The following is a 26,306-nucleotide window of genomic DNA, read 5'->3' as shown; positions in this document are numbered from 1 at the left end:
GTTGGACTAAACATTACTGCTTTGGTTTTTGGGCAATATTACACATGTAACCCCTAGAAAATTCATTCCATTGTATCAGTAGGACAGAATGAAAGTGAAAAAAGCAAGTTTCAACACCATTACAAAAGTAGTTTTAACCTCATGGTGTCCCTGAAAGGGTCTAAGTGCAACAAGCCTACCCTATTACCACATTTGAGGATTCATCAGAAGCTGGTTACCACATTCAAGCTGCTTTTGGTACAGAATATCTTTTTCTTCTGGCTTTTTTTTTAATTAAATACACTGGCTCCCACTATGGCAGCATATTCCTAATTGCTTTTTAAAGCATGTTTGACATTTGTCAGTAAATACAGAACCTTGAGACGCTTTTACAGGAGCTGGATGAGCTTTAGCTCTTTTGAACAAAAGAACCTAATTTCTTGTTGGTATCTTCAGCATGCTGTTACCTTTCTAAGTTTGTGTCTAGGCATTTAGGCCAGGATCATAGACCAGGAATCTTGTTACTATTTTGATTACTGCTCATGACGTTAGCTGGCAAGTTCTGGTTCCGTGTATTTCCATCTGCTTGTTTTCCAGTGACTCTCCAACTCTGCCTGTGTTTTTAATCAGTCTGTTTAATATACTGTGCCCAGAATAATCTTCCTGAAGCAACCACTTTAATCATCACTCATAGTTTTTTAAGTTACTTTTCTTATCACATTGATTTCAAAACCCTTTGTAAAGCCCGCTGCAAATTCCAGAAAAGAGCAGCTTTTTATTTGCCAAGACCTGTAGTGAAATGTTTGTCTCCTTTAAGTAATGAAGTGCATCAACAAGAATGCTTGCAAAAGCTTAAGGAAAGCATGACTTCAATTCCTCTCCAAGTCAGCCTGTATTTTTAAGGTCAGGATCTATCTCTGGCCCTAGCGGACATGGTATCTCTGAAGACAGAAAAACAAGTCTGCTGCCTTCGGGGCCGTTTCCACTGTCTCACCCTCCATGCTCATGTTTGACTTGACAGATGACAATATCATTGCTTATTCCTCTGTTACCATCTGCATCCACTTACCTGTATCCAGTGATACAAGACCAACAAGAAAGTACTTCCTTAGAAATGTTACCTTTAACACTGAGAGAGCTTAGTCAAGTTCGCAAACTGGACTGAAGCTGACTGACTAGCTTCATGACACTCTGCTGATCAAGAAGAAAAACTCTAGTGGTTTACACTGCCACAGAAGTACCTGGGAAGGGGCCTCTGTGCCGTGTACTCCTCTCGCTCCTGAATCAGCATGGTCACACTTTCTCACTTTGGACTTAGGTCACTTCAGCAGATCCTTACCAGGCTGCCCTGTTTGCCAACCTCACACCATGGTTTTTTTTTTTTTTTGTTTGTTTGTTTGTTTGTTTTTTGTTTTTTTTACTTCCTTGTTGCTTCTCTTAGCATTCAGCAGAATATTGTATTTGTGGTCTCCCTCTGCCATGGGAACACAAACTCTGGAAGAACAGAAAGCCTTAGCTATTTTGTTCGCTGCTGTCTCTGCAGTGTCTGGCAGTGGGTAGAAGTTCAGGAAACATTTGTTGGGTAAGTGTATATAAAGGTAACGTAAGAATAGCAAGATGGTTCAGTAGGTTAAGGTAGCCACTGCTGAGCATGAAGTTCCATTCCTAGGACCCACAGAGTAGAAAGAGACAGTACACTCTGCCATGCTGGTTTATGAGCACATGGACACATGCATGTACACACACACACACACACACACACAAAGTATAATAATTTTAAAAGGCAATTAATACTGCAAACAAACCTCCAAAATGCTTTTATTTAAAACTCTGAATAATGTAGAAAAATAGCTTTAATTACATACAGAAATAAAACTCTTTAAAATTAAATTAGTTCATATGGTTTGGTGTGTAGGTTCAAGTTTTAACAGCACTTACTATTTGAAAAAATCCAAACTATAAATCCTTATTCTCAAAACAAGAGGGAGGAGGCATTTTCTCAGATCAGTCCTGCCGTGTTGTGCAGTAATAGGCATGACTCGGCTGTTTCCTTTGGTTTTCAAGCAGACGCCATTTAATGTTGATAAATAGTAGCTGCAGCTCACACTTCATACTTCATAATATGCGACAACCATGATTTAGAGAACACACAGAAACAAATAATGGTTAAAACAGACAAACAAACCTAGTAGACTGGTTTCACAGTTTTTTTCCATTTGTGTCAGAAGTATTTAAAAAGCAATTATTTCACAATTACCATCTTGTTACACACGCATCATCATCCATAGTCCCTTGGCACAAAAAGTGAAACACTGTATACCCTCCTAGGTACAGTTTTGACATTACAGAACCGAAAGAAAGCTAAGGAGAGGGAGAAGAGAGAGAAGAAAAGAAAAGGCAACACTCTAAAATTTCTTTGAGGCCAAGAACCATCTGACAGTAGTAAGAAAGTCCTTGTGGTTTTGTTTGTCTGTCTGAGATAGGGCCTTACTATACAGCCCTGTCGTCCTTGAATTTATTATCGTCCCCTGCCTTAGCCTCCTGAACACTGGGATTCCAGGCGTGGGCCGCCATGCCTGGCTGTGTCGGGTTTTCTAAGAATGCTAGGTAGACACTGGATTTAGTGTCTTTTGGAATGTTATTATTAAGATATGAATAGCCTAACTCTGAGATTTCTCTGAAAGCCCATCGCTATGGGGTCTGCACCTGTCACTTTGTCCCCTCCCTGTAAAGGGCAAAGACAGGACTTCAATGTCCAACAGTAAGACACTGACTGAGTTTCAGGTATGAGTCTGAACTATCTAGAGAGATGGTGAGCTAAGTTTACCCCCAATATTCACCTGGAAATGAAAAAGAAGACAGCATTTTATTTTTTAAAAATGCAATGCCTCTTCAACACGGACATTGTAGTGTACATGTACCACACAGCAAACAGCCCATCAATAAGATCTGTTGTCTGCTTTGTATTTTTACACCACTTTTTGTTCTCACGGCTACCTGACTCCCAGAAAGCACCACCAGATCAAATTTTAAGTGGAAAAAGTTCCCTGTATTAAAATCCCAAGTCTTAGTGTGTTCTGTTTGAAAACCTGAGGTGATCAATGGCTACATTCATCATAATGATCAGTATTAGAAACAGTTTGGGATTTGAGGGGATATCCAGAAATTTAAGACATTTAATAAATACATTTTTAGAAATGCTGAACACATACATTGGCACACAGGCAGTCTAAGACAGAAGATAGTCTTAACTAATTGGACTCAGTGTTAAGAGGGGAGATATTTCAAACTGTTCTCTACATTTCAAGATCCAAAATTTCCTTCTCTTACTTGGAAACTGAAATTAAAGCCCAGGAGTCACTGGTGATGTAAACAGTGGGTGTCTGTCACCAATGCCTTGATGAGACTCTCTTAAACAGTATTTTTTATAAGACCAAATGGCTCAGGGCGCACTGATATGCTTTGTAGTTTTAAGCTGGAAGGCTCATGTTCAAAGGAGGGAAAATGCAGAGATGAACTTTAGATCGACTTTAGATAGCCTGCCTTCCAACATACATAATCCTTGAAGGAGAAACTACCCAGGGCTGGGAAGTGTGGGGATATTGAGCCTGTGGGAAGTCCACTAGGGTAGATGGTAATAATAAATGTAGATTTACTGTATTTTTCTTTTCTTCCATACACTAAATTCTCATGGCCAAAGAAAACATGTGTCTAGTCAAGCTGTACTAGTGAAGCTCAAGTAAGCTGCTGTCAGTTAAAGTGCTCCTTCCCTCTCCCTTTGGGAAAATCCAGTACAGACTGACGTTTATTTGTAAGACAAAAATTAGTATTTTATAAAAGAAGTTACCCTAGGACAGTGTTAACCTGTTTTTTTTTTCAGTGTTTTAAAAAGGCTTTTATTTTCTAATTTTGTGTGTGTGTGTGTGTGTGTGTGTGTGTGTGTGTGTGTGCGCGCGCGCGCATGTGCTGAGAGCTGAACTCAGGTCTCTTCCAGTGAGGTACTTGCTCATTACCTCTGAGCCATCTCTCCAGCCCTCTTCCAGTATTTTTAATATGACTTGGTAGAGGTGATATAAAAATGTATGTGTACCAAAATGTCCTTCAACAAGAAGAAAAAAAGCAATGGAAACTTATGGATGATTAAAAATATGTATCCCAATCCAAAATAAAGTTTATCACAAAGAGTAAAGAGAATCAAGTAAATATAAATTAACTTTGACTTTCGTCCTTCCCATCTTCCTCTGCAGTGAGGTATCTACTAAAATACTTAAAACTAATGCAAAAGCTTTTGATTTGCTAAGAAACCAGAACACAGATATTGCAAATTTAGATACTGACCAATACACAAAACAAAAACAATGCATTTTTCTTAACTGTGATGTTCAAAAATCCCAATGCAATAATAATGTTATTAGTACACAGATGCTCTGAGGCCTGACAGGTGAGGGCCCCTCGCAGCACAGAACTGACTGACTATACAACCTGTCATCTCTTCAATTTTATGATTCCTTCACCAGGAATAAGTCAGCATGGGTTCAAAGAAAGACAAACAATGAGTTAAATATGATCCCCAAATAAACATCTATTAATTTTTATTAAAGAGTTTACATTATTTAAAACTACTCAATAAATTAGCATGGTATACCAAAATGGCAATAAATTAGCAATCTTGTCTCCGTATTTTGATCAAGTATCTGCTCAGATGTCTCATATAATACTACATATGACTGGATGTACCAGCCTAACAGCACTGCATCTCAATATTTAACAAGATAAGTTCAATACTGAAAAAGGACTAAGCTGAGCCTGATCTCTCTATGTTGATTTCAGCCATTCTGACACTGTCCCATGGTTCGTCCATTTGTGCATCCTACAAACACAGCTACAATGTTAATCCGAAGAACAATTTAAATGCCATTTCAATGGCGATTTCTGTGACCGAGTCATGAAAACAGACATACAGTTCCTGAGGTTTTGGGTGAAGGAAGAGCCTCCTGCAAAAAGAAAAAACGTGGTCATTTCAGAAATTAAAGGGGATTAAAAACCTTTCCCCTTTGTTTTCTTTCTGTTTTGGGGGAAACCAATAATAACCTGAAAAAAACAAAAAACAAACAAAATACCTACCACCACCATCACCACCAAAAACGCATGAATCTAAGTCTACAGAAAATAGAATACAGCTCGTTTTCTAAATAAATAATGTATGTCCTAATTTTTAGTGTTATTGACCTAGAGTGTAAAAACTCCTATTTAATCAATGCACATCACCAAACCCCTCAGTCTTGAATATTAAACCTGCTTATTATTATCATTCAGGCAATACTTCCTATATCATTTTAAGCACAGTAGCCATGAAGTATTTTATTTTCACTTACATTTAAACTACTATTATTATTAAAACATAAAAATGGCAACTCATTTGCAGACAGAATTGGATGAGCACTGCGTTTGTATGTGCGCTTGAGTGTCCATGCACACCAAGGTGTGTGCATGCGCAGGCGAACAGAAAGCCTTAGGCATTGGCTCTAGTCTTTCACCTGATTTGAGAATTCTGTTGTCTACTGCTGCAAACCTCGAGCTTTCTGGGCTTCTCCTGTCTGCCTCCTATCTCTCCAGAGCAGCACTGGAACTACTGATGTGCTCTGCTGTGTCTGGTTTTACACAGGCTCTGGGGATTTGAACTTGGATCTTAACGCTTGCATGACAAGTACTTTACCCACTGAATTACCCCCCCCCCCTCTGTTGTGGAATAACCTTTTTCAAACTGTGAAGATTTGTCACTAGGCCTGGTTTAATAAAAACTTGAACGGCCAATAGCTAGGCAGGATTTTGGGGGCAGAGAGGATGCTGGGAAGAAGAAGAGAGGAGATGCAGGAAGAACCCAGACAGATGCAGAATGAGTCAGACACAAAAATGGGATAGAGGTAAAAGCCATGTGATAGAACACAGATCAGTAAAAATATGGGTTAATTTAAGTTGTAAGAGCTAATTACTAATAAGCCTAAGCCATCAGCCAAGCTTTCATAATTACTAAAAACTCTTCGTGTAGTTATTTGGGAGCTGGCAGACAGGACAGAAAAATCTGCCTACATTCCACCTAACATTAAAATTTTGTTTGGTTTTTCTAAAGAGCGAAATTTTTCATACAGAGCCAGGTATGGTGGGACACACTTGTAATTGTAAGAACTCTGGAGGCTGAAGCAGCAGGATCATGGGTTTGAGGCCATCCTTTTAGAGATTCAGTCTCAAAAAGAAAAGAAGTTAAATCTATTTCTCTTCAGTACAATGTACATAAACTGAACAGTTTATTTGGGGATGGTTCTGTCTGACATCCTTTAAAGCTCTCTTATATACTCTGTTCCCTAATGGGACCATCTGGTTCTTCTCTTCCTTGTTCTGAATGTGCACCTGGCTGTGCACCTACCTAGCAGCACCTGTAGGCTATGTCCAGATAAATTATAGTAACACAGCTCTGATGGCATTATACAATCACATTCAAGCTGATATTCTCAAATCTAGTTAATTACATCACAAGAGAGCTTAAAACCAGAGTCCTACTCCCAGATTCTGACTCAGTGGATCTGGGCACAGGTGCAGGAAGCTCTGGATTCCACAATTGATTTGGTGGTTCTCAATTCCATGGACCAGTGGCTAGGCTATTGATCTGTATCATTTGTAAAGTGCCTATCACATAGCCTAGAACTACCTGGTAGGTGTCCAACAACTATAGTCCTACCAAACTGTGTCCTTTCCTCTATACTCTTTACCCCAGCCTCAAGAACTTTCTGTTGTTCAGCCCTTCCTTTAAAAATTCAGTTCCTTAGCTAGGAACCAGAGGCTCTCAGCAACAGGTTTAACTGAAGATTTCTAGTGCAGTCACTCAGTTTAACTTTGTGTGGGTCATTCACATACATCCCGTCAACACATCTCGCTGTCATGCCTGATGACTGCCTTTGTGTGAACCGTTGTTCATCCACCCCATTTCCTTAACCTAGAAGGCTCATTCCAAAGACAATTCATTTTTTAAACAGGATCAAATGAATTTTCAATGTGCCTTGCTTTTTAATCCTTGCTTGGATTTTTTTCTCTTCAGAATTCCTGTGTTTGGTCAAGTCTATTGTGTGTGCATGCATATACATATATGAGGACATTCATATTTACATATAAATATGTAGATATATGTTAATATTGTATCTATAAATACAGAGTGAGTGTACGTATTTCATATTTCTTCTACAAGATGTAAAGCTGGGAGGTAATGACTATATTTTTGCCTCTGTGTTCACTATGCTACTCACTCATCCATCCACGCTGCTTGCCTAACATCACTCCATCTAATACACCTTTATATTTTATCAAGTTGCTATTGAGAGCCAGGTGCTACAACAGACATCAACAGTGGGAGACATGGAAGAACCCCGATTTCATGAGGCTGGCACTCTGGTGAGGGGAATGGCAATAAGCAAACACACACACACACACAAAAAAAACCGGAAGGAGGTGCCGCTGAAAATGACTGGTGCCACTTCGGAGGGCAAGGAAGCTCTGCGTGGGTCCTCCATAGAGCACAACCTGTCAGTGTTGATGGATGTAAAGGGGGAAACTCCCACATAGAAGAAAAGGCAGGAACAGCTGCCCAGTGCCAATGAAGCTGGCCCACAGTGGACAGACAGAGTAACCCAGACAGGTGGGTCTTAAAGGAGTGTGTGAAAAAGTAAAGAATAAGAAGGAAGAGGGGAAGAAAGGAGAGACAAAAGAAAAGAAAGATGTGGGGGAAAGGGAAAGAAATGTGGGGTCAATGTCCTCTTAGTGATTTGGGAAGGTCTCTGAGAAGCCTTGCTCCTGATCATCCATCCATCCATCCATCCATCCATCCATCCATCCATCCATCCATCCATCCTTTTATCAAACCCCTCCCCCCATTATCCTCCCTTATCTCCAACAGAAGGACACAAGGGAGGTATTTAGAGGGTAAAAAACCTCCCAAAACAAAAAATCAAACTCGAAAATACATTAGAAGACGTTAGCTTGATTACAATCCCAGGACAATGATTAAAGATATCAGTTACCTCTGCTACTTTGCCTCACGTTTCTAATCTCTCATTTGACGTGCACACACTTCCCTCACACTTACCCCACCACCCAGTAAGCCATAACTGGTGGTGCTTTTTTCTGATCAGTCCAATTTTCAGGCGAACATTCAAACAGCACGCCATGCTCTATCACAGGGGTCAGAGAAGCCACTGAATCTGCAGACTCCGAATGCTCTGCACCACGCAGTGCTTTCTTTTTCTGAAAATGAACAGTAGTTATGAGTACTGACTAGTACGCAGTGTTAGTTTAAAATGTTTGGACCTGGGAATGTAGCTCAGGGATAGAATGCTTGCTTAGCATACACAGAACCCAGAAGAAAGATAAAATGGTTTCACATAAATATCTGAAGATGATAATGATGGCTGACTCTGGTTCTAAGTGTCTACAATGCTACTTTTCCTGTTAACCTGCAGAAAATTCCTATTCTTCTTCAATTCTTGATTTAAACATTACCTCCTAAGGTAGATTACAAGCTTTCCCCCAAGCAGAGAGCAAATATTATCCCCTCCCCTTCCCCTTACCTCTTCACCCCCTGTCTCTAAGACAGGTTCTCACACCATAGCCCTGGTTGACCTGGAGCTGGTCTCAAACCTGTGACTCTCTTACTGTCTCTTGTTCCAGAGTGGTTGGATTACAGACATGCGTCATCACATTTGGTCTATTTTTTAAAGATTTGTGTGTGTCCGCATATGTGCCCATGCCAGTGAGTACCCACAGTGGCCGTGTCCCTCTGTCAGAAGCTGCGCTCTCCAGACAGCCACACAACCTTTTCCCTCTTCATTAAAAACTTGCTTGTCAAGATCAGGGGAACTTTTACCACTCAGCCTATGACTGAATTCCTCTTGACATTTACTCTACTGGATTTGATACTGGTATTTGTCAGTTCATTTAGCTCCTTCACTGAGAGATGGGCTTCAGGGAGGGGATTTAGTTTGTTTTCTTTCCTAGCATCTCGAATAGTATCTGGTGCAGAGTAGGTGCCTTAATAAAGTTAGTTTAGGCATCACATGTGTGCAGGTGCTTATGGAGTCCGGAGGGCATCAGATTCCTTGGAGCTGGAGTTACAGGAGGCTGTGAGCTGCCTATGTGGTGCTGGGAACCAAATCCCAGGACCTCTACAAGAGCGTTAAGTGTCCTAACTGCTGAGCCACCTTTTCAGTCCTTCTTCCGTTTTCTGAGACAGGGTTTTATGTAGCCCAGGCTAGCCTCAGACTTTCTACGAGGCTGGAGATTGCTTTTGAATTTCTCATCCTCCTGCTTCTGCCTCTGGGGTGTTGGGATTACAGATGTGCACCCACTGTACAGGTTTATTCAGAGTAGGACATGGAACCCAGGGCTTCCTGGATGTTAGATAAGCATTGTGCCAACGAAGCTGCAGTTCTAGCCATAAAGCTCTGAATATTTTTCATAACAAGAGATCAATACCAATTTTCCCGTCACCACAAGAATCCAATTGATCTTTTAATTATATATAAAATTACTATTTAAGAATGGTGTGCCACATTAAATGAAATCTCATCCTGGATTGAAGCACTAGCCATCGATTAACAAATGGTTAAAAGACAAATATCAGATATGAGTGGCTACCTGATATCATAAACTACCATTTTGCACTTTGCTGTGGAAAAGCCAGGTCCACCATTTCCACAGGTAAGATTCCAGACCACAGAGCTCAGTATAACTGAGTTAAATGAAACACTGCTGGTCATGTTGATTAAAGAAAACAGACAGTTGATACTGGCAGAAAACTATACTTAAATACTTACCTCTTCCTTCAGTGTCTGTTGGAAAAGTGCACGGATAGAGAGACAACACTGATGGAAATTCTTAATTAGCTGAGTGTGGACGGAACCGCCTAGCTGAGCCACCTCTTCATGGGTGGGGGTGATGAAGATGCCCTGCACTGTTTCCAAGGCAACATAGTGGAAGAGTGTATTATCAGGACCAGAGGTCAACCTTGAAAAGGAGAGAGAAGGAAATTTAAGCACAGTTGGAAGAATTATTTCATTTTGAATTTGGCAGCATCCTCACAGACTATGTGAAATACTATTAGCAGTACAATTATGGACAGAAAGCTGAGCCAAACGCTTAACTCCCTGTCCTTGACTAAAGTACATGCTCGGCTATTCTTAATTCCCTAATGGAGACCAACAGTACCAGCCATGGAAGGATAAACACAAATTCATTTGCAAGTAACTTAAATTGTCTCTTCATTAAACAACCAATTGGCTCAGCCCTCTTTTTCCATGGTTCGTAAGAATAACTGAGCTCATGTTTGGCCTAAATTTCAACAAGCCATGAAAATGGTATCAGTTTAGAGTAGTAGGGCACATACAATATTATCTCCTACCAAACTAAACACGTTGAAATCAGCATCACTAAACTTCCTTGCATGGCAACAATACTGATGAGCCTGAATAAATATAAAATGATTAGCAGTCACAAAGTTAGATTAACATCCTTATCACAGTGCCAACAGCTGATAGTATTCCACACTGCTACAACCTTCTTCTCACACTCTGGATTAGCATCCTTATCATGGTGCCAACAGCTGATAGTATTTCACACTACTACAACCTTCTCACACTCTGGATTAACATCCTTATCACGGTGCCAACAGCTGATAGTATTCTACATACTACAACCTTCTTCTCACACTCTGTTTTCCTCTCTAGAGGTGCTGGGACCTGGGAGAGTGGGTCTAAATGAGGCCGACTACAGTCTCATATAATAGCCAACTTTATTCAGAGCATCAGACAATTTATACTCTGAGGGTTAAGAGGGGTCATATGAGTAAAGTATTCAATCACAAGGGTAAGGTGCACATGGCAGACATGCTGCATGTATCGAGCAAGCCACATGTGGCAGAAACATGTTTTTCCATAGAGGCATGTAAACAAATTACAATAGCCAGCTGTAATGAATAAAATGATGCAAACTCACTCCTAGCTGCTACACCTGGGAGGGGCATGAAAGCATGTTTCAAGAACAATTCCATGTTTTGAAGAAACTGAGGTCACAAGACTCTTGTCTTGGTTTCTTGGCATTTTTTTCTCACATGCACACAGAATTCTCACATGACTCTATTCTTGGACCATGTTCCAACAATATTCACTGTTTTCAGCTTTTCTTTTCTTTCCAATATCTTCCTTCCATATGTAATATCAGATAGGTCAGCAGAACCTATAAAGAATGTTTATGTTTCCCCAAAGGAAGAAGAATTAAAAGAGTAACAAAAAGCAAGAAAGGATAACAGCTACCATGCCAGTGTGTGCTTGAAAGTAACTTAATTTCAGTTTTCATAAGGATCATGCATGACAGTAAATGTTATTCTATTCCTCTTAACCATGGGGAAGTAGTGTCCTGGGATGGACTGGGGTGAACCTGACTCAGCTGCACAGTCAAGTAGGGCCTGGTGACTTTGCAGCCTGCTTTCTCTGAATCCAGTCTTTTCTTCTCCAGTGCTGAGTTTCAGGAGATGGGAGGCCAAAGCAATAAAGCCAGGGAGGAAAACAGGGACCTTCATGCAAAATGGTATTATGGAGGCAGAGGTAGGCGGGGATTGTAGAAACACAAAGTGGATGTGACTTTGCCATTGAACAAAACACTTGGTGTAGAAGATTAAAAATCATATATTTACAATGATGTGTGCATACAAGTTAGAGCAACAGAGTGCATTTATCTAATAACATGCTTTTAAAATGAAGCTTCCACATCGGTAATGAATAAGTTACCCATCTCTGGCATCTTTTAAATAAGAAACCCTGTGATTTATACATGTGGATTTACGTAAGCTATTAAACTTGAAAGTTTCCTTTTACTAGATATAATATCAAAACAATGCATGCATTTAAAAAATATGGTATGGCAGTAATGAAATTACCTCAAATTTTGAACTTATTTGCTAAATGGAAGACTAGGGTTTTTAAAGGGGTTTCAGCTCACCAAAGAAGGTTGTATTCAAATTTACTTGTTTAACAATTTTGAACTATTAAAAATTAAGCATGTAGCCAGGCGGTGGTGGCACACACCTTTAATCTCAGCACTCGGGAGGCATCTCTGTGAGTTCGAGGCCAGCCTGGTCTACAGAGTGAGTCCAGGATAGGCTCCAAAGCTACACAAAGAAACCCTGTCTCGAAAAAACAAAAAAACAAAACCAAAAAAAATTAAATATGTGTAGAGGTATTAAATGTTAACACATTAGATTTTCAGAGCACTATTTTAATAAGATAAGTTTTCTTCCTTTTGCCCTAACTTCAGAAAAAAAAGTATTTCCTGGCAGTTGCTATTTACACACTTGCACTTAGAAAATATTTCTGTCACTTAGACGGTGGTGGTTATGTATGTGAATTCTACTTCTACATGTCTTATTGCTTAAGTGCAATTGATTTTATCAGCTGGTCCCACATATGACATCAACATAAATATCAGGCAAGAAGATTCAGGCAGATCAGGTAGCTAGCCACATAATCAATGTAAAAGAGGTGCTTGTGAGGCTACAGTTGGCTCAGCCAGTAAAGTGCTTGCTTGCAAGCATGAAGACCAGAGTTCAAACCCCAGAACCCATGAAAAAAAACCTGGGCATGGTGGTGCACATTTACAGCTCCAGCTGTGAGAAGGCAGAGACCTTGGAGCCCCGGGGCTCATTAGCAAGCCGGCCTAGCATGCTTAACAACAGGCCAGTGAGAGACCGTGTCTCAAAAGACAAGCTAGGGAGCTCCTGAGGAATGACAATCAAGGTGATCCTCTAGCTTCCACGTACCATTACACACACACACACACACACACACACACACACACACACACACACACACGGTGACTGTATAACACTTCATAAGGTAATCATACACTCCTTCTTTATTCAAGTCTTTTTACTTCAGAATTTCTTACTCAACGTAAGTTTGAGTGTTATCTATTTGCTCAAGACCAGCTTCGAGGACGCAGAGTCTGAGAGGGAGACTCAAGAGGAAGTTAGTGGGATGTCTTCCATGGACTGCAGCAGAGGGTCGAGGGACAGAAGCACTCTACAGAGAAGCTGAACTGTGCTGCAGTTGCTAAAGGTACCACCCACCACCTGGAATCGGAAGCGTGGATGGCCTTTCACAGCCGTCTTGAATTTAGGCGAATGGCCAACCCTTTGTTCTCTAGAACTGAGCGTTCTGAGCTGTCTGCCAGGAGCAGCTATCACTTACAGGCACTGGGCTGGGCATAATCAGGCATCTACTAGAGTCTAAAACTAGTCTTTAAACTCGAATTTAAAAAATAGACATCCAAAAAGTACATTGTCTGTGGGAAAGGGGTACAGAGCAACTTTCACGTTTTGAAATACCACTTCTGGTGTTTTCTTTAGAATACAAATATGTTCATTTCCCCAAATGTGTAAATGAAACATTACAGAAACACCACAGATATTACCTCATATCTGTGAGTTATATTGTAATTACGCTTGTTGAATCGTCTCTGCACTTTTCTCACTGTAAAGCCCCTCCACGACAATGAGCTTAAGTGAAAAGGCAAGCTAGAAGGCTCTTACTTCGTTGTGTTATAGACTTCCACTTCTTTTTCTGAAAGTTCTTTTTTCGAATTTCCCAAATGAAACGGATTTGGAAGTGTCGATTTCTTTCTAGCGAGCTGGAAGATAAGTAGGTCAGTTTGTATCTAAGAATAGGATCAAAGAACAGAAATGATTCAGAAATTCAAAACCTTCTAAGAGCGCTATTTTTGTGATGCATACTTCCATTAAATACTTTTTATGCCAATCTGCATCTCTTGGCTTATTCTTTATTAAGGAGTATTCCAAGGTCAAGTCAGGAGGTCATGGTGAAAACTCCCTACCAGTTCCATTATCAAATGTATATGCACATGTATGTGTCTCTCTTCAGCAGTCTGGATGCCTCAAGGTCACAGATATGTGCCTGACTCATGGCAGCTGACTAGAGCTTGGGTATACATAATTTACCCAAATCCTCTTGGTCTCTGTTACCTACTGATTTTACCAACTGAGATAACAGGTTATAGCTAGGATGCAAGCGCTTCCTAATACATTCTATTCATGGCTCCAATGCATCCCACTGTTTGTGTATATGCGAGAGAATATCTGTGCTTGTGCACAGCACACCACTCAGAAACACGGAGCCCATCTTCAGATTCAAGCTTCCTTCTGCCGTGTCTGGCATCACCTCCATCCACGTGATAGCAAGTTTCCAAACTGTCTGGGGAGACCCCAGCATCACAGGAGTAAGTGCAAAGCTCCCAAGGGTGATGATGATGCTAACAGCTGTTTGGGTATTTTATAGTACGTATGGAAAAAGCAGATAAAAATCATTCCCTCAAGTATGAACAACCTCTGTGCTTCAGTCACAGTTTTTTTGTTTTGTTTTGTTTTGTTTTGTTTTTACGGAGCTGAGGACCAAACCCAGGGCCTTGCGCTTGCCTAGCAAGCGCTTTACCACTGAGCTAATCCCCAATCCCACAGTCACAGTTTTAATGTTTGTGACACTCCTAAATGTAGATTTAAAACCTTAGCTACTACAAATAGGCGTCTCCTCTTCATTCTGATCATTTGTGCCTGTTAACTATTTTACTGGCTACTTCGAGCGACACTGAAACTGCCCCATAGCTGGGATGTTCTGTCATCCCTGTCAACACAGGAGAAAGACCAATGCATGTAGGCCAGGGGTTGAAGCTCCTCTACCTGGAAGCATTGTGGCATGAACATCCTAGATGCCAAGGGTTCATGTGATGACACTTGGTATTTCTTTCTCTAGTCTTTGGTTTTCCAGCAATGACTACAACACCCACCATTTCTAATAAGGAACATTCTCCCAACTAAAAAAACCAAAATTCCCAGCAGTTATGGATCACAATGCAGACACCTGGATGAACGCACACCTTAAGCAAGGCTGCGCTGTCCTCTGAACCACCGGATTCTCTTTGCCTCCGTATTGCATCTGGGGTAGTGTGTGGGCTAGGACCAGCACTTTCTCCACCTTCACCAGGCTCACATCCTCCACTGCTCCGGGAGGGACTGGGTTTCCGTGCCTTGAAGGAATAGTCACTGAAAAAGGTTCTTCTGCATGTTGGAGAGGTCGCTGTCTTGGTGGACCCCTGCAGTCTACTGAGGATGGGTGAAGTGGTCAAACTATCTGCCTTTTCACGTGGTGCAGCAAGGAACCAGTCAGCACAAGACAGAGAGGGCCCCAGAGATGAGGCTAGCTGCTCCTCGATGCGGGAGTCTACTCCTTCCAGCTGATGAAGAGTTGTTCTGGCCTGATCTACATAGATACAATCTGGACCGGGATTCCCAGTAGCTTTAGATGTACAGCCTCCGGCTTCTAACAGCACACACAACATATAATGTCGCTGCAAAGGAAGATTGGTACAGGTTCAGCTGCCACGAAAATACTTAATATAGTCCATATGTATAAGTTTGTCCTAAAGGCATATGAGCATTTGCAAAACCTCAATGAGTACCGAAAATCTCTCCCTCCTCTGTTTTCACCATCATCAAAGCTTCTTGACCTCAAGTGGAAACACTTCCACACTGCTTTATTTTGATAAAGCATCAATTGACCATCAATCAATTCTCTTAGTCCACAGAATTTCCTAAGAAAACTTTCAAATAGCCTCAATTATCACCTCCATCATTTCAAACAGAATTTATGTATAGGCCAGGCTGCCTTCAAACTCAAACTTGGAATCAATCCTCTTGCCTCATAGCCTTCCAAGTGCTGGGATTTTAGGGATCATCACTATGCAGGGCTCAAATAAATATTGTTCCATGTTTTCCAAAACAAGCCAAAGGAAAAAAAAAACACTACAGAAAGGGGAACAAAACATCTACAGACCCTGCTAAAACTGTACAGTGGATTTTACTAATATTTCTTCATGAGTATTAAATAGATATAAAAGAAAGGAAATAGAGGGGCACATACTATTTTCTTGAATACAAGTAATTAACATACTCATGCTTGTAAATGAGCATGTTTGTTTGTGTATTTAAGCAAGTAGATTTTAAAAGTATAAAATAAAATTCAAGAAAGACATTCCTCACTCACCAATCCGACAATTAGTAAAAAATATCTCCCTTCGGGTTCCTGGAAGACCTCGGTGTCTGCATCTGCAGGAGGCTGGAGGTGGTACCGTGGGAAGACTTCTCTCCATATTATCAGCTGGCCAATCCTTTGCTTTGCTGCTAGAGGCAGCAGGCAGTAGTGGCGGCAGTACGCGGCAATCTCAACAACATCATCCTTCGGTAGATGGCTGCACACCAAATAACCCTGGGATTTAACCACCAAGAGCCAAAGCCAGCTAGTAACATAAATCAATGATCTGCATTTCTAAGAGTTTCATAAACACTGCAAGAGTAGACTTCAAATAATGCAGTTCCAGAGGGAGTAAGCTAAGATCTGGTAAAATCCATACTTTTTTCTGAGGCAAACTGCAGATCAAGTTTGACGGCTTCTGACAAGGCTTCGGACAAAACAAGATCACCTCAAGTGGGATCCCTGTGAAAGCTTGGTAAAACCAGGACTAGAAAGGAAGCAGGGGCCAAGGTCAGCACAGACTTGCTCTTTTCTGTGTACCTCCTGTGGCAATGAATCTATGTTAAGTATGTTATTTACTGTTTTTAAAGATATTTTTAAGTTAAATACTTAAACTGACGCAATTCTTAATGCTTTACATGGAAGTAGTTACTCAATGCCACAAGATGCACTATATGTCACTTCTGAAGAAGAGGTTAAAAGAGCAAGAACATCACTGCAAAGGGAAATTAAGAATATATTGCTGGAGAGAGCTCATGGGTAAAGGCACTGGCCACCAGCCTGATGGCCTGAGTTCGGTCTTGGGAGCTCCATATGGTCGAAGGAGAGAACAACTCCTTCAAGTTGTCCTTCGACCTTCACATACGCTCTGCGGCTCACGCACACACACACTAAATGCATGCCATTTTTAAAAATTCTGAAAAAAAGAACATATTGCTCTTCTCTTTTATATGCTTTATTCTTTTAAGTACTTTTTCACTTCTACACATTTGGAAATGCCTTAGTATATGGTAAAACATAAATATTTATGGTATTTACAAATCTCTGAGGTGTTATTTCCAGTCCATAGTCTTGTGCCTACACAAAGAAGTCAAGTGGTAACATTTCTCTCATGTGTGTAAAAGTTTGAGAAAATTTACTTTCGGTCTATAACAGTTGGATATTGATAAATATTTCAAGCTCCAACTTACCTTGTAAAACAGAGAAGACCCCAAAATTGTGTACAGCCGTCTCATGTCATAGTAATCTTCGGACTGGGGAGAAATTCACAGTTCATTTATAATGTGGTACTTATTTATTTACATTTATGTAAAAGATAAAAATATTCTAGCTAAGCTACAATAATTGAAGTAGAGATTATATTATTATATTTGTTAGAAATAACTTTGTGTGTGTGTATGTGTTTCGAGATAGGGTTTCTCTGTATAGTCCGATAGGGTTTCTTTGTATAGCCCTGGCTGTCCTGGAACTCACTTTGTAGACCAGGCTGGCCTCAAACTCATAGAGATTCACCTACTTCTGCCTCTGAGTGCTGGGATTAAAGGCATGCACCACCATCGCCCTAGAAACAACTTGCTATGGTACCTTTGACATGAAAATGCTAGAGGACTGGGGTGAAAGACCAATGTGTTTACTTGTCTAATAGCTTTACTTGTGGTCCTACAACAATAGAACACAGCATTTGCTCTTCCATGAGGGACTCTGAAAATGACTGTTATGACAAGAAAGCTCCTATTTAACCCACAATATCCAATATTACCATGCACTACTTTTGAAAGCACAATTTAGCACAACTTATTTGTAGGCAAGTGAATGATATTTAAAAATCAGAACACACACACTATTCAAGTGATCCCTCCTCTGGGGATCTATAAGATAACTGAGTGAATCGAGACATTTTTGTACAAGTCAGTAGTGAATTATTTGGAATACAAATTAGAGATAATGCCACATTCAGCAATGGAGGAAAGACCAGCTACGTTTGATGTGCCAGAGAACAGCACAGGCATTAGAATAATACAGGCATAAAAGTTACTGCATTGCTCAGCAGAAATGGCAAGTTCTAGAACAAAACACCACTACATCTGATTTTTGCTGAACGGTGTGCACTGTCCCACACCTATATGCAATATGTATATCCATACATGTGGGGTTTCGTGTAGGAATGTAAGGATACAGACAAGTCTAGAAAGATCCATTCCAAGCTCTTAGAGCAGTTACTCTTGGGGTGCCACTGGGAAAGGATGAAGAGAACCATTTGTCTTTGCCTCTTCCTGCAACATACATCTGTTAATTTTATCCTGAACGTAGAGGAAATGAAAAATCAGAAATAACCCAAGTATCTTTGAAACTGTGTTATATCATATGATGCACTACTACTCAGAAATAAGAGGACCGATCAGAACTGGGCATGGTGGCACATGCCTGTGTGGCCAGAGCTTAGGAGGCTGAGGCAGAAGCTGGAAGGCAGAAAACAGTAGCCTCAGCTCCTTCATGCCTGCTACTTACTACCCAGACTTGATGAGGTGAGTGTGAGGTCATTCTGTTCCCTCACGCCTTGTTCTTTCCCTCTCTCTCGCTACATTATTTTGAACCAACCCCAGATATACTTCTTCTGGAAATAACTTCAGAATGTACTCTAAGGGGATGAAGAGATGCCTCAGAGGTTAAGAGAGGTCATTGCTCTTGCAGAAGACCCAGGTTCAGCTCTCAACACCCAGTGGCAGAGCATATCCACCTGCAACTCCAGTTCCAGGGGATCCTATCCTATCCTATCTGTGGGATCAAGCATGTATATGGTATACATATATACACACTCCAGTACAAACATACACATAAAAAAATAATGTACTCTAACAGGAGAGATCTTAAGAAAATATAAAGCCGTAATGCCAATGTTGAAAGATTTATTCTCATCTAACACAGCCGTCAGCACTATATTTCCTTAATTGTCTCACAAATGTCTACTCACTTATATATTTATGTACTTAGAGAAAGGGCCTTACTATGTAACCCAGGTTGGCCTTAACTTGAGATTCAACTGCCTCTGCTTCTGCCTCTTTAGTGCTGGGATTAAAGGTGTGTGCCACCATGCCCCACCTCACTGATATTTTGAAAAAAACTGTTTGAATGAGAAGCCAAGGAAGACGGTACAGTGAACTTGGTTCACACAGCTGTCTCTCCAAATCCTCTTTCGAGGTCTTTCTCCTCTTGTCTCTGTCTTCATCTTTCTGTGATTATTTGTTGGAGAAATAGCCTACGTCTCCAGTCTAGATTTAACTGATTATAACTTCCCTTCTACAAATGCAGTCACTTGACATGCCCTTTACTTAGTGGTGATAGATGATATAATCCCTCACTTAGGTATTTCACGGGTGTTTTGTGTGCTTCCACACCACAAAACGTGTTCTGTGTCAACCTGCAATTGCAGAATCACGTGGGACGTGAACCTCTAGGCATGTTGGGGGATTATCTTATGCTGTGGGATGTTCTGTATGGCAAATGTGTTGCTCTGATTGGTCAATAAATAAAACACTGATTGGCCATTGGCTAGGCAGGAAGTATAGGCGGGACAAGGAGGAGAATAAAGCTGGGAAGTGGAAGGCTGAGTCAGAGAGACACTGCCAGCCGCCACGATGACAAACAGCATGTGAAGATGCCGGTAAGCCACGAGCCATGTGGCAAGATATAGATTTAGAGAAATGGAATAATTTAAGCTGTAAGAACAGTTAGCAAGAAGCCTGCCACGGCCATACAGTTTGTAATCAATGTAAGTCTCTGTGTTTACTTGGTCAGGACTGAGCGGCTGTGGGACTGGCAGGTGACAGATTTGTCCTGACTGTGGACCAAGCAGGGAAACTCTAGCTACAATCTTGGGTATCTTAATTGACCTGGGGCGACCCATCTTAACAGTGGGGAGGACCACTCCCTACACTGGGATCCTGGACTGTATAAATGGAAGATGGACGTCAACAGCGTATGTTATCACAACAAAAGGTAAAGAAGCCAAGGCAGTTCCCGACCGTGTATTGCCCGTTGCCTTCTTTATCTCGGCGTGCTCGGTCACCTTGATATGTGTGTGTTTCAGAGAGGAAGCACAAATGTCTACTTCTTCCCCACTTACCACCAGTTTGCACAAAATGACTTGGTTCCCCTTCTTTCAAAGCATTATATGAACTTACAGACTTCAACACTCTGGATGCATTTCAGTATGCTGAGTCATCTTCTGATGACATCATCAGCCCCAAGATGCATTACTTGCGTCAGTTCTGAAAGTTCTGGAACCTTCCATGTCTCTGAGGAGTTGTTTATACACAGTGACTTGAGTGTTAATAATATTTATTGTTTACCTGTTGGTCTTTTCATTGGGGAGACCAAAGAAATAGAAATTTTTAAAAAGTTGAAAGTCCCACTGAGAGTTCCAAATTTAGTTCGGACTTACAGTGTTCTCAGATCATCACACCATCTCCATCTCTGTCCTCACAAAGTCCTAGTGTTAGTTAGTTAATCACTGTCTAAGCCTCATAACGCACATGGTACAGCCAGTATTTTTGGATGAATAGAAAGCCTTGGGGCAAGTAGACATTTGCCAGTGTCAAAACCGAGGCCGAATGCTCTCAGGCTCTTGCCAGACACCCAGACTAACTGATTACAAACTGAGAGTTCAGCGCTGTACCTCAGCGGATACCCTCCTCCTCTTACCAGTTCTTCGAAGTCTGCGGCCTCTAGGTCACTCAGCGCTGTGTCCAACTCCACCTACGTGAACACAATGAGAAGCACTCAGAACTGCCCAAAGGACTGGACAAGTGTCTTTCTCTGTCACACTCCTCAAGGAATGTCTCAAAATGGAACATGCTGTTTTTAAGCTTTGCAAATATAAAACACTGACTTATTTAGTTTAACACATGGACTTTTTATTAAAAGTTGCTGGAAAATGGTTAAAAAAAAACCCTTCTGATCAACACAAAACAATTTATGAGATTAAAAAAACTGCTTTCTTGTTTTAAGTTAGTTTTTTTTAACTTGTTAGACTAAGCAAAATGAGAATCATTATTAATGTGGTCAACCTATTTCAGGTTGTTTTTCCCACTTCCTGTTATTTTTGATCAGCTGGATTCTTGAAAAATACCAACATTCTTCCTCGTCTCTCTCCTGGAAACAATGTTTTGAATAACGCGTTGCCAATCGTCATTCAGATGAAAACATGAAGGCCGGAGTTCCCCTGGGATCTGGCACAGTCTAACTTCCCCACAGAGTTATTAGACAAAAATCTTTTACATAGGATTTGGCTTTGTTTCCATGGAAATTGCTGGAACTTTTCCTTGAAGCATTCATAATTTAAAAAGAGTTAAAATTAACCTGTAATGCATAAATGTGCATACATATAAAAAATAGTTACTTAACTATGTAGCATACACACTATGTGTAAATAAGGGCTCCTCCTGCTTTTTTCTCTTTTTTTTTTCCTTAAAGGCTAAGGCATTCTCTGCAGGGCTGTGTCTCACACTGTGTTGGACTGAGACAACAAAAGCTCCTGAAACATTAGTCATGCCTTTCAACACTTTTCACAGTGTGACTTATTACTCACTTGTGACCCGCATTTTCCTGCACCTAGCAAATACTTTGCATTCTCTCATTTGGTGAGAACCTTTACCTGGTGAAAAACTGTCAGACAAAGGGAACGAACACTTGTAATTTTTGATCTCAGACTGTTCCCTGAATTTTGCTCTGTTTGGTCTCGGGGCTGATGTTATACTAATATAACTAACTTCCTGTAGAAAAGAGGTAGAACATTGTTGCTCGAACAAGGCCAGTGTGCCTGAAGAAAGCAGGGTTGAAAAACTCTCACACACCTGGAAAGAAAACCAGAGGGAAACCTCATCATATACTAAACTCGGAACAAATTAAGTTATTTCCAAATTAAAACCAAATACTTCCACTGAACGTTTGCCAACCGCAAGTTGCCTCATGACTATATTTTAAACCCGGGTTTTTATGGGATTAAATTCCTTACTATTTTCATTAGAAGATATGTTGTCAATAAAAGCGACTATTCTAAGACAGTGAAAAATCTCAAAGAAAAGAAGAAAAAATTCTTTGAGCTTATTGGTAACATAAAAACTTTGGGGATTCTGATTTCTGGTTACACATATAGAAAGTCTGTATTTAGTCCAAACAAGCCAAAAGCTGAACAGAACAAAAAGTCAACTCTTCCGTGTCTGAAGAAGGGCAAGAACACAGCAAACTGCTAGCCTCAAGACAGACAGACTGACAGACATGGAGACGCAGTCAGGCGCTCACAACTGCATAACAGACTCAGGAGCTGAAACCCCCAACACAGGAAAACCTGTACTACAGTCGGCAAGTTGCCAGAGGCTCCATGTGGGTAATTCCCACAGTTGAAAACTCCATGGAAACCCAGGCTGTTGGGTCCTCCAAGCTTTTGTGAGTTTTCCCACCAGCAGCCGAACCAGGTTGCCACAGTAAATGCCCTTCTGACTCTGACATTAGGAAGGAAAGGGAACCAACCACTGAGCCATACTCTAGAGCACTGGGCTCCTTAACAAAGCCTGCCCTATGGAGAAACTAGTTAACTGCAGCACGATCCCATGGGATGCCACAGACCTGGGGGTGAACAGTCAGCAATAGCCTTCCTCACTGCAGAGGAGGACCATGCAACCTCCTACTCGGGAGGAGGGAGATATCCAACCCCAGCTCATGCTAGCTTGATGCAGCTTAACACATACACAAAACATCAACAAAGTATTAAGAAGTACCTTAATATGGCAATATGGCTCCGCAGGTAAAGGTACTTGGTGCCAAGCTCGGGGACCTGAGTTCCCAATCCCTAGAACCCAATGGAGGAGGAAAAGAACCTACTCCCACAATTGTCTTCTGACCTCCACAAGTACACCCTGGTACTTACTCATGTATGGAAGTAACTCACTGAGATCACAGATCATGACCAAAGTGGTGTCACTCCAGGAACTTAAGGTTGGTTTAACATACAGCCCAATAAGTGAGATCCGTCACATAAAGAGACTCAAAGACAGAAATCACATGATCATCTCATTAGCTATAGAAAAGGCCTCTTTTTTTTTTTTTTTTTTTTGGTTTTTCGAGACTGGGTTTCTCTGTGGAGTTTTGGTGTCTGTCCTGGATCTCGCTCTGTAGACCAGGCTGGCCTCAAATTCACAGAGATCCACCTGGCTCTGCCTCCCGAGTGCTGGGATTAAAGGTGTGAGCCACCACCGCCCAGCAGAAAAGGCCTTTGATAAAGTTCAACATCCTTTCCTAATAAAAACACTGAAGCAATTAGGAATAGAAGGGACATACCTCAACTACATACAACAAACTTAAGTGGGGAAAATGGAAAATTCTTTTGCAATTAGGAATGAGGCAAGGGTGCCCATTCTTACTATTCTTATTTTCAAAGTATTATCTAGAGAAGTAAGACCAGAGAAAGAAATAAAAGGTTTCCAGACAGGAAAGAAATCAGTTGAGTACCCCTATCTGCAAGTGAGATGATTCTGTACTTAAAAAGACCCCAATGATTCTACCACAAAGTGCTTAAAAATGATGAGCCACCTCCAGCAAAGTGCAGGATGGAAAACTAACAGGCACAGAGCAAAGACTCTGCAACAATAGTCAATGGCCAGAAGGAGAACTAACCAAGGGGGGGGCCTGCTACAACGAAAACATGGAGACCCAAAGGAGACGAACAGGAGGAGGCCTTAGCACACAGAGCTCCCATGCTCTTACTTGTATTGCTTTGACTGAGAGCCATTTTGGTGGGCCATACATGTCTAGGAAGTTAATGATTTCTTCTAGAGTCTCCAGCTTTTTGGAATATGGGATTCCAAAGTATTTCCTAATTGTCCTCTGGATTTATGAGAATTTGTAACATTCCACTTTTCATCTCAATTTGTTAATTTTGATCTTCTCTCTCTTTAGTAAGCTTTACTAGTAGTGTTTTGCTGACCTTGTTTGTCTCTTCAGGTATTTCTACTGCTTCCTTTGTGCCTTCCTGAAGCTCTTTTCTTTCTGTTTTCAGAAGGGAGTCTGTTCTGTTACCAGATTACAAAAAGCCAGCTCCAGTCCACCATCTAACCCAGAAAGTCAATATAAACTAAAGACATTACCCCTAAAATCATTATTACCTCTACAGTCAGGTAGAGGGGCTGATGGTAGAAGGATGGACTATATATGTGAAGACCACGTTTCTTTAATAAAGCAATTATGAACCAGGGACAGGAGCCTGGGGTGACTCTTGGCCAGAAAGCCAGCTCTCACTGGTGCCCTCTGATTACAAAGGGCCCTGGGGGACTTGTGCCTCTCCTGGGTTAAAAGACCCCCAGTGGGTGTGAGACAGGCTTTGGAGTCAGAGTCCTTCTATCTTTTTTTTTTTGTTTTTTTTTGTTTTTGTTTCTTTGTTTTTCGAGACAGGGTTTCTCTGTGTAGCTTTGCGCCTTTCCTGGAACTCACTTGGTAGCCCAGGCTGGCCTCGAACTCACAGAGATCCGCCTGGCTCTGCCTCCCGAGTGCTGGGATTAAAGGCGTGTGCCACCACCGCCCAGCGAGTCCTTCTATCTTAAAGGCAACATTATCTAGTTACTTTCTGTGCTGGAAAGTTCTGTTTTCTCAGGAAAGCACTGGTGATTTCAGAAAATGAGGCTGGGGATATAGCTCAGTGGCAGAAGGCTTGACCGCCATGCAGGGTTCTCAGGCTCAAGTTCCAGGACTAGAAAAAGAAAAGAAAATGTTCACTGCAGTCTGAGACTGGCACATGACAGAACCAAGGACAAAAGAAAAGACCAGAAGGCAAAGTGTCCTGGACACGTGAGCTGATACCCAATTCCCTCCAAGAACAGACTGTGTAACGGAACCTCCACAGCTGTAACTGCGGCTACAGTGAGAATTACCACTTCCCCATCTCATCCTGCCATATTGATTAAATGACCAGCAGTAAAGGTCACTCACTTAGGTATATGTTGAAAGGCTTCACAAGAACAGAATCTCCAGTAGGTTTTTCCAGTAACACAGTCTGGTTTCCTCATGAGTATGCAATGTCACCTCATTGAATACCAAGAAAATGCTCTAAGTGAAGGAATTACATGGAGGCCACACTGATGCTTTGTGAAGTAATCTTGTCAAATGTGTCAAACTGTAAGTGGTGGACAATCATGAAGCCACACTGAAAACACCTAACCATCACAAGGCCTGTGCTGCTAAGCTAGCTAGCTACAGAACAACCCACAAGATAAAACACGCATGTTCGTGGAAAAGAACTGGAGATACGGCTCTGGAGTAGAACACATGCTTAGGAGGCAAGAGGCCCAGGCTTCAACCCCCAGCATCAGAAACAAAACAAAACCTTATTATTTTGCTGTCGGTGGGTCTTGTATTCTTATAAAGACTGTCTGCTAATGTGGACCACCAAACAATCTGTTTAGTCTTTCACATTCCACAGCTGCTCCTCTGTCCCAGAAGAAACCTTTAATCTGGACAGAAACATAAAGCTGACCTTGTGCTATAAAATAATAGTCACCAAACTGCCAAGGAAGACGTACAACTTAGATTTCTGAAAAGAATACTGAGTTTGGAAAGCTTAAATATAAAATGCAATGAGAGAACCAACTTCTATTTTTAAAAGGTCATTGGTTGAAGTTTATGTCACTAGATCTTGTGTTTCAGCAGCTTCTTCACTTGTTACCTATAATACTGAAGCACACACACACACACACACACACACACACACACACACTCATACATATATACATATACACACATATCCATACACACACATACACCCCCTACACACACACACACACACACACACACACACACACACACACAGAAAGGAAGAAGAGGGCCGGTGAGCTCAATCCTGGAACCTAGATAGAGGTGAGGGTAAAGAACCAAGCGTACTAAACCCATCCTCTGACCTACACACTCATACATACATACATATACACACATATCCACACACACACACACACACACACACACACACACACACACACACACACACACAGAGAAAGGAAGAAGAGGGCCGGTGAGCTCAATCCTGGAACCTAGATAGAGGTGAGGGTAAAGAACCAAGTGTACTAAACCCATCCTCTGACCTGTATACACCACAGCAGCAGGCCTGCCCCAAGTAATAAATTAAAAAAAAATTATTCTAAAAAG

The 26,306-nt window shown here is 41.2% G+C and overlaps 1 protein-coding gene across 3 annotated transcripts in view; it reads right to left on the bottom strand.

Moving 5' to 3' along the window:
• Positions 1–1,781: 1,781 nt before the first annotated feature.
• The window catches only part of Intu (inturned planar cell polarity protein), a 76,957-nt gene continuing 52,432 nt past the window's right edge, over positions 1,782–26,306 (bottom strand). For all 3 annotated transcript variants that reach the window (XM_052730668.1, XM_052730666.1, XM_052730667.1), the window contains exons 9-16: positions 20,820–20,873; positions 17,309–17,371; positions 16,131–16,352; positions 14,965–15,435; positions 13,607–13,704; positions 9,840–10,029; positions 8,114–8,271; positions 1,782–4,973 (exon numbers count right to left, since the gene is read on the bottom strand). In XM_052730668.1, the coding sequence (XP_052586628.1) occupies positions 4,862–4,973; positions 8,114–8,271; positions 9,840–10,029; positions 13,607–13,704; positions 14,965–15,435; positions 16,131–16,352; positions 17,309–17,371; positions 20,820–20,873 (1,368 nt within the window). In that variant the 3' untranslated portion in view covers positions 1,782–4,861. The remainder of the gene's footprint in view (positions 4,974–8,113; positions 8,272–9,839; positions 10,030–13,606; positions 13,705–14,964; positions 15,436–16,130; positions 16,353–17,308; positions 17,372–20,819; positions 20,874–26,306) is intronic.

The sequence above is a fragment of the Peromyscus californicus genome, unplaced genomic scaffold (genome assembly GCF_007827085.1).
Source record: "Peromyscus californicus insignis strain IS unplaced genomic scaffold, ASM782708v3 Scaffold_9__1_contigs__length_137607984, whole genome shotgun sequence".
Classification (NCBI taxonomy): domain Eukaryota; kingdom Metazoa; phylum Chordata; class Mammalia; order Rodentia; family Cricetidae; genus Peromyscus; species Peromyscus californicus.
Note: the sequence above shows the minus strand (reverse complement) of the source record. Positions and strands in the feature narration are given on the sequence as shown.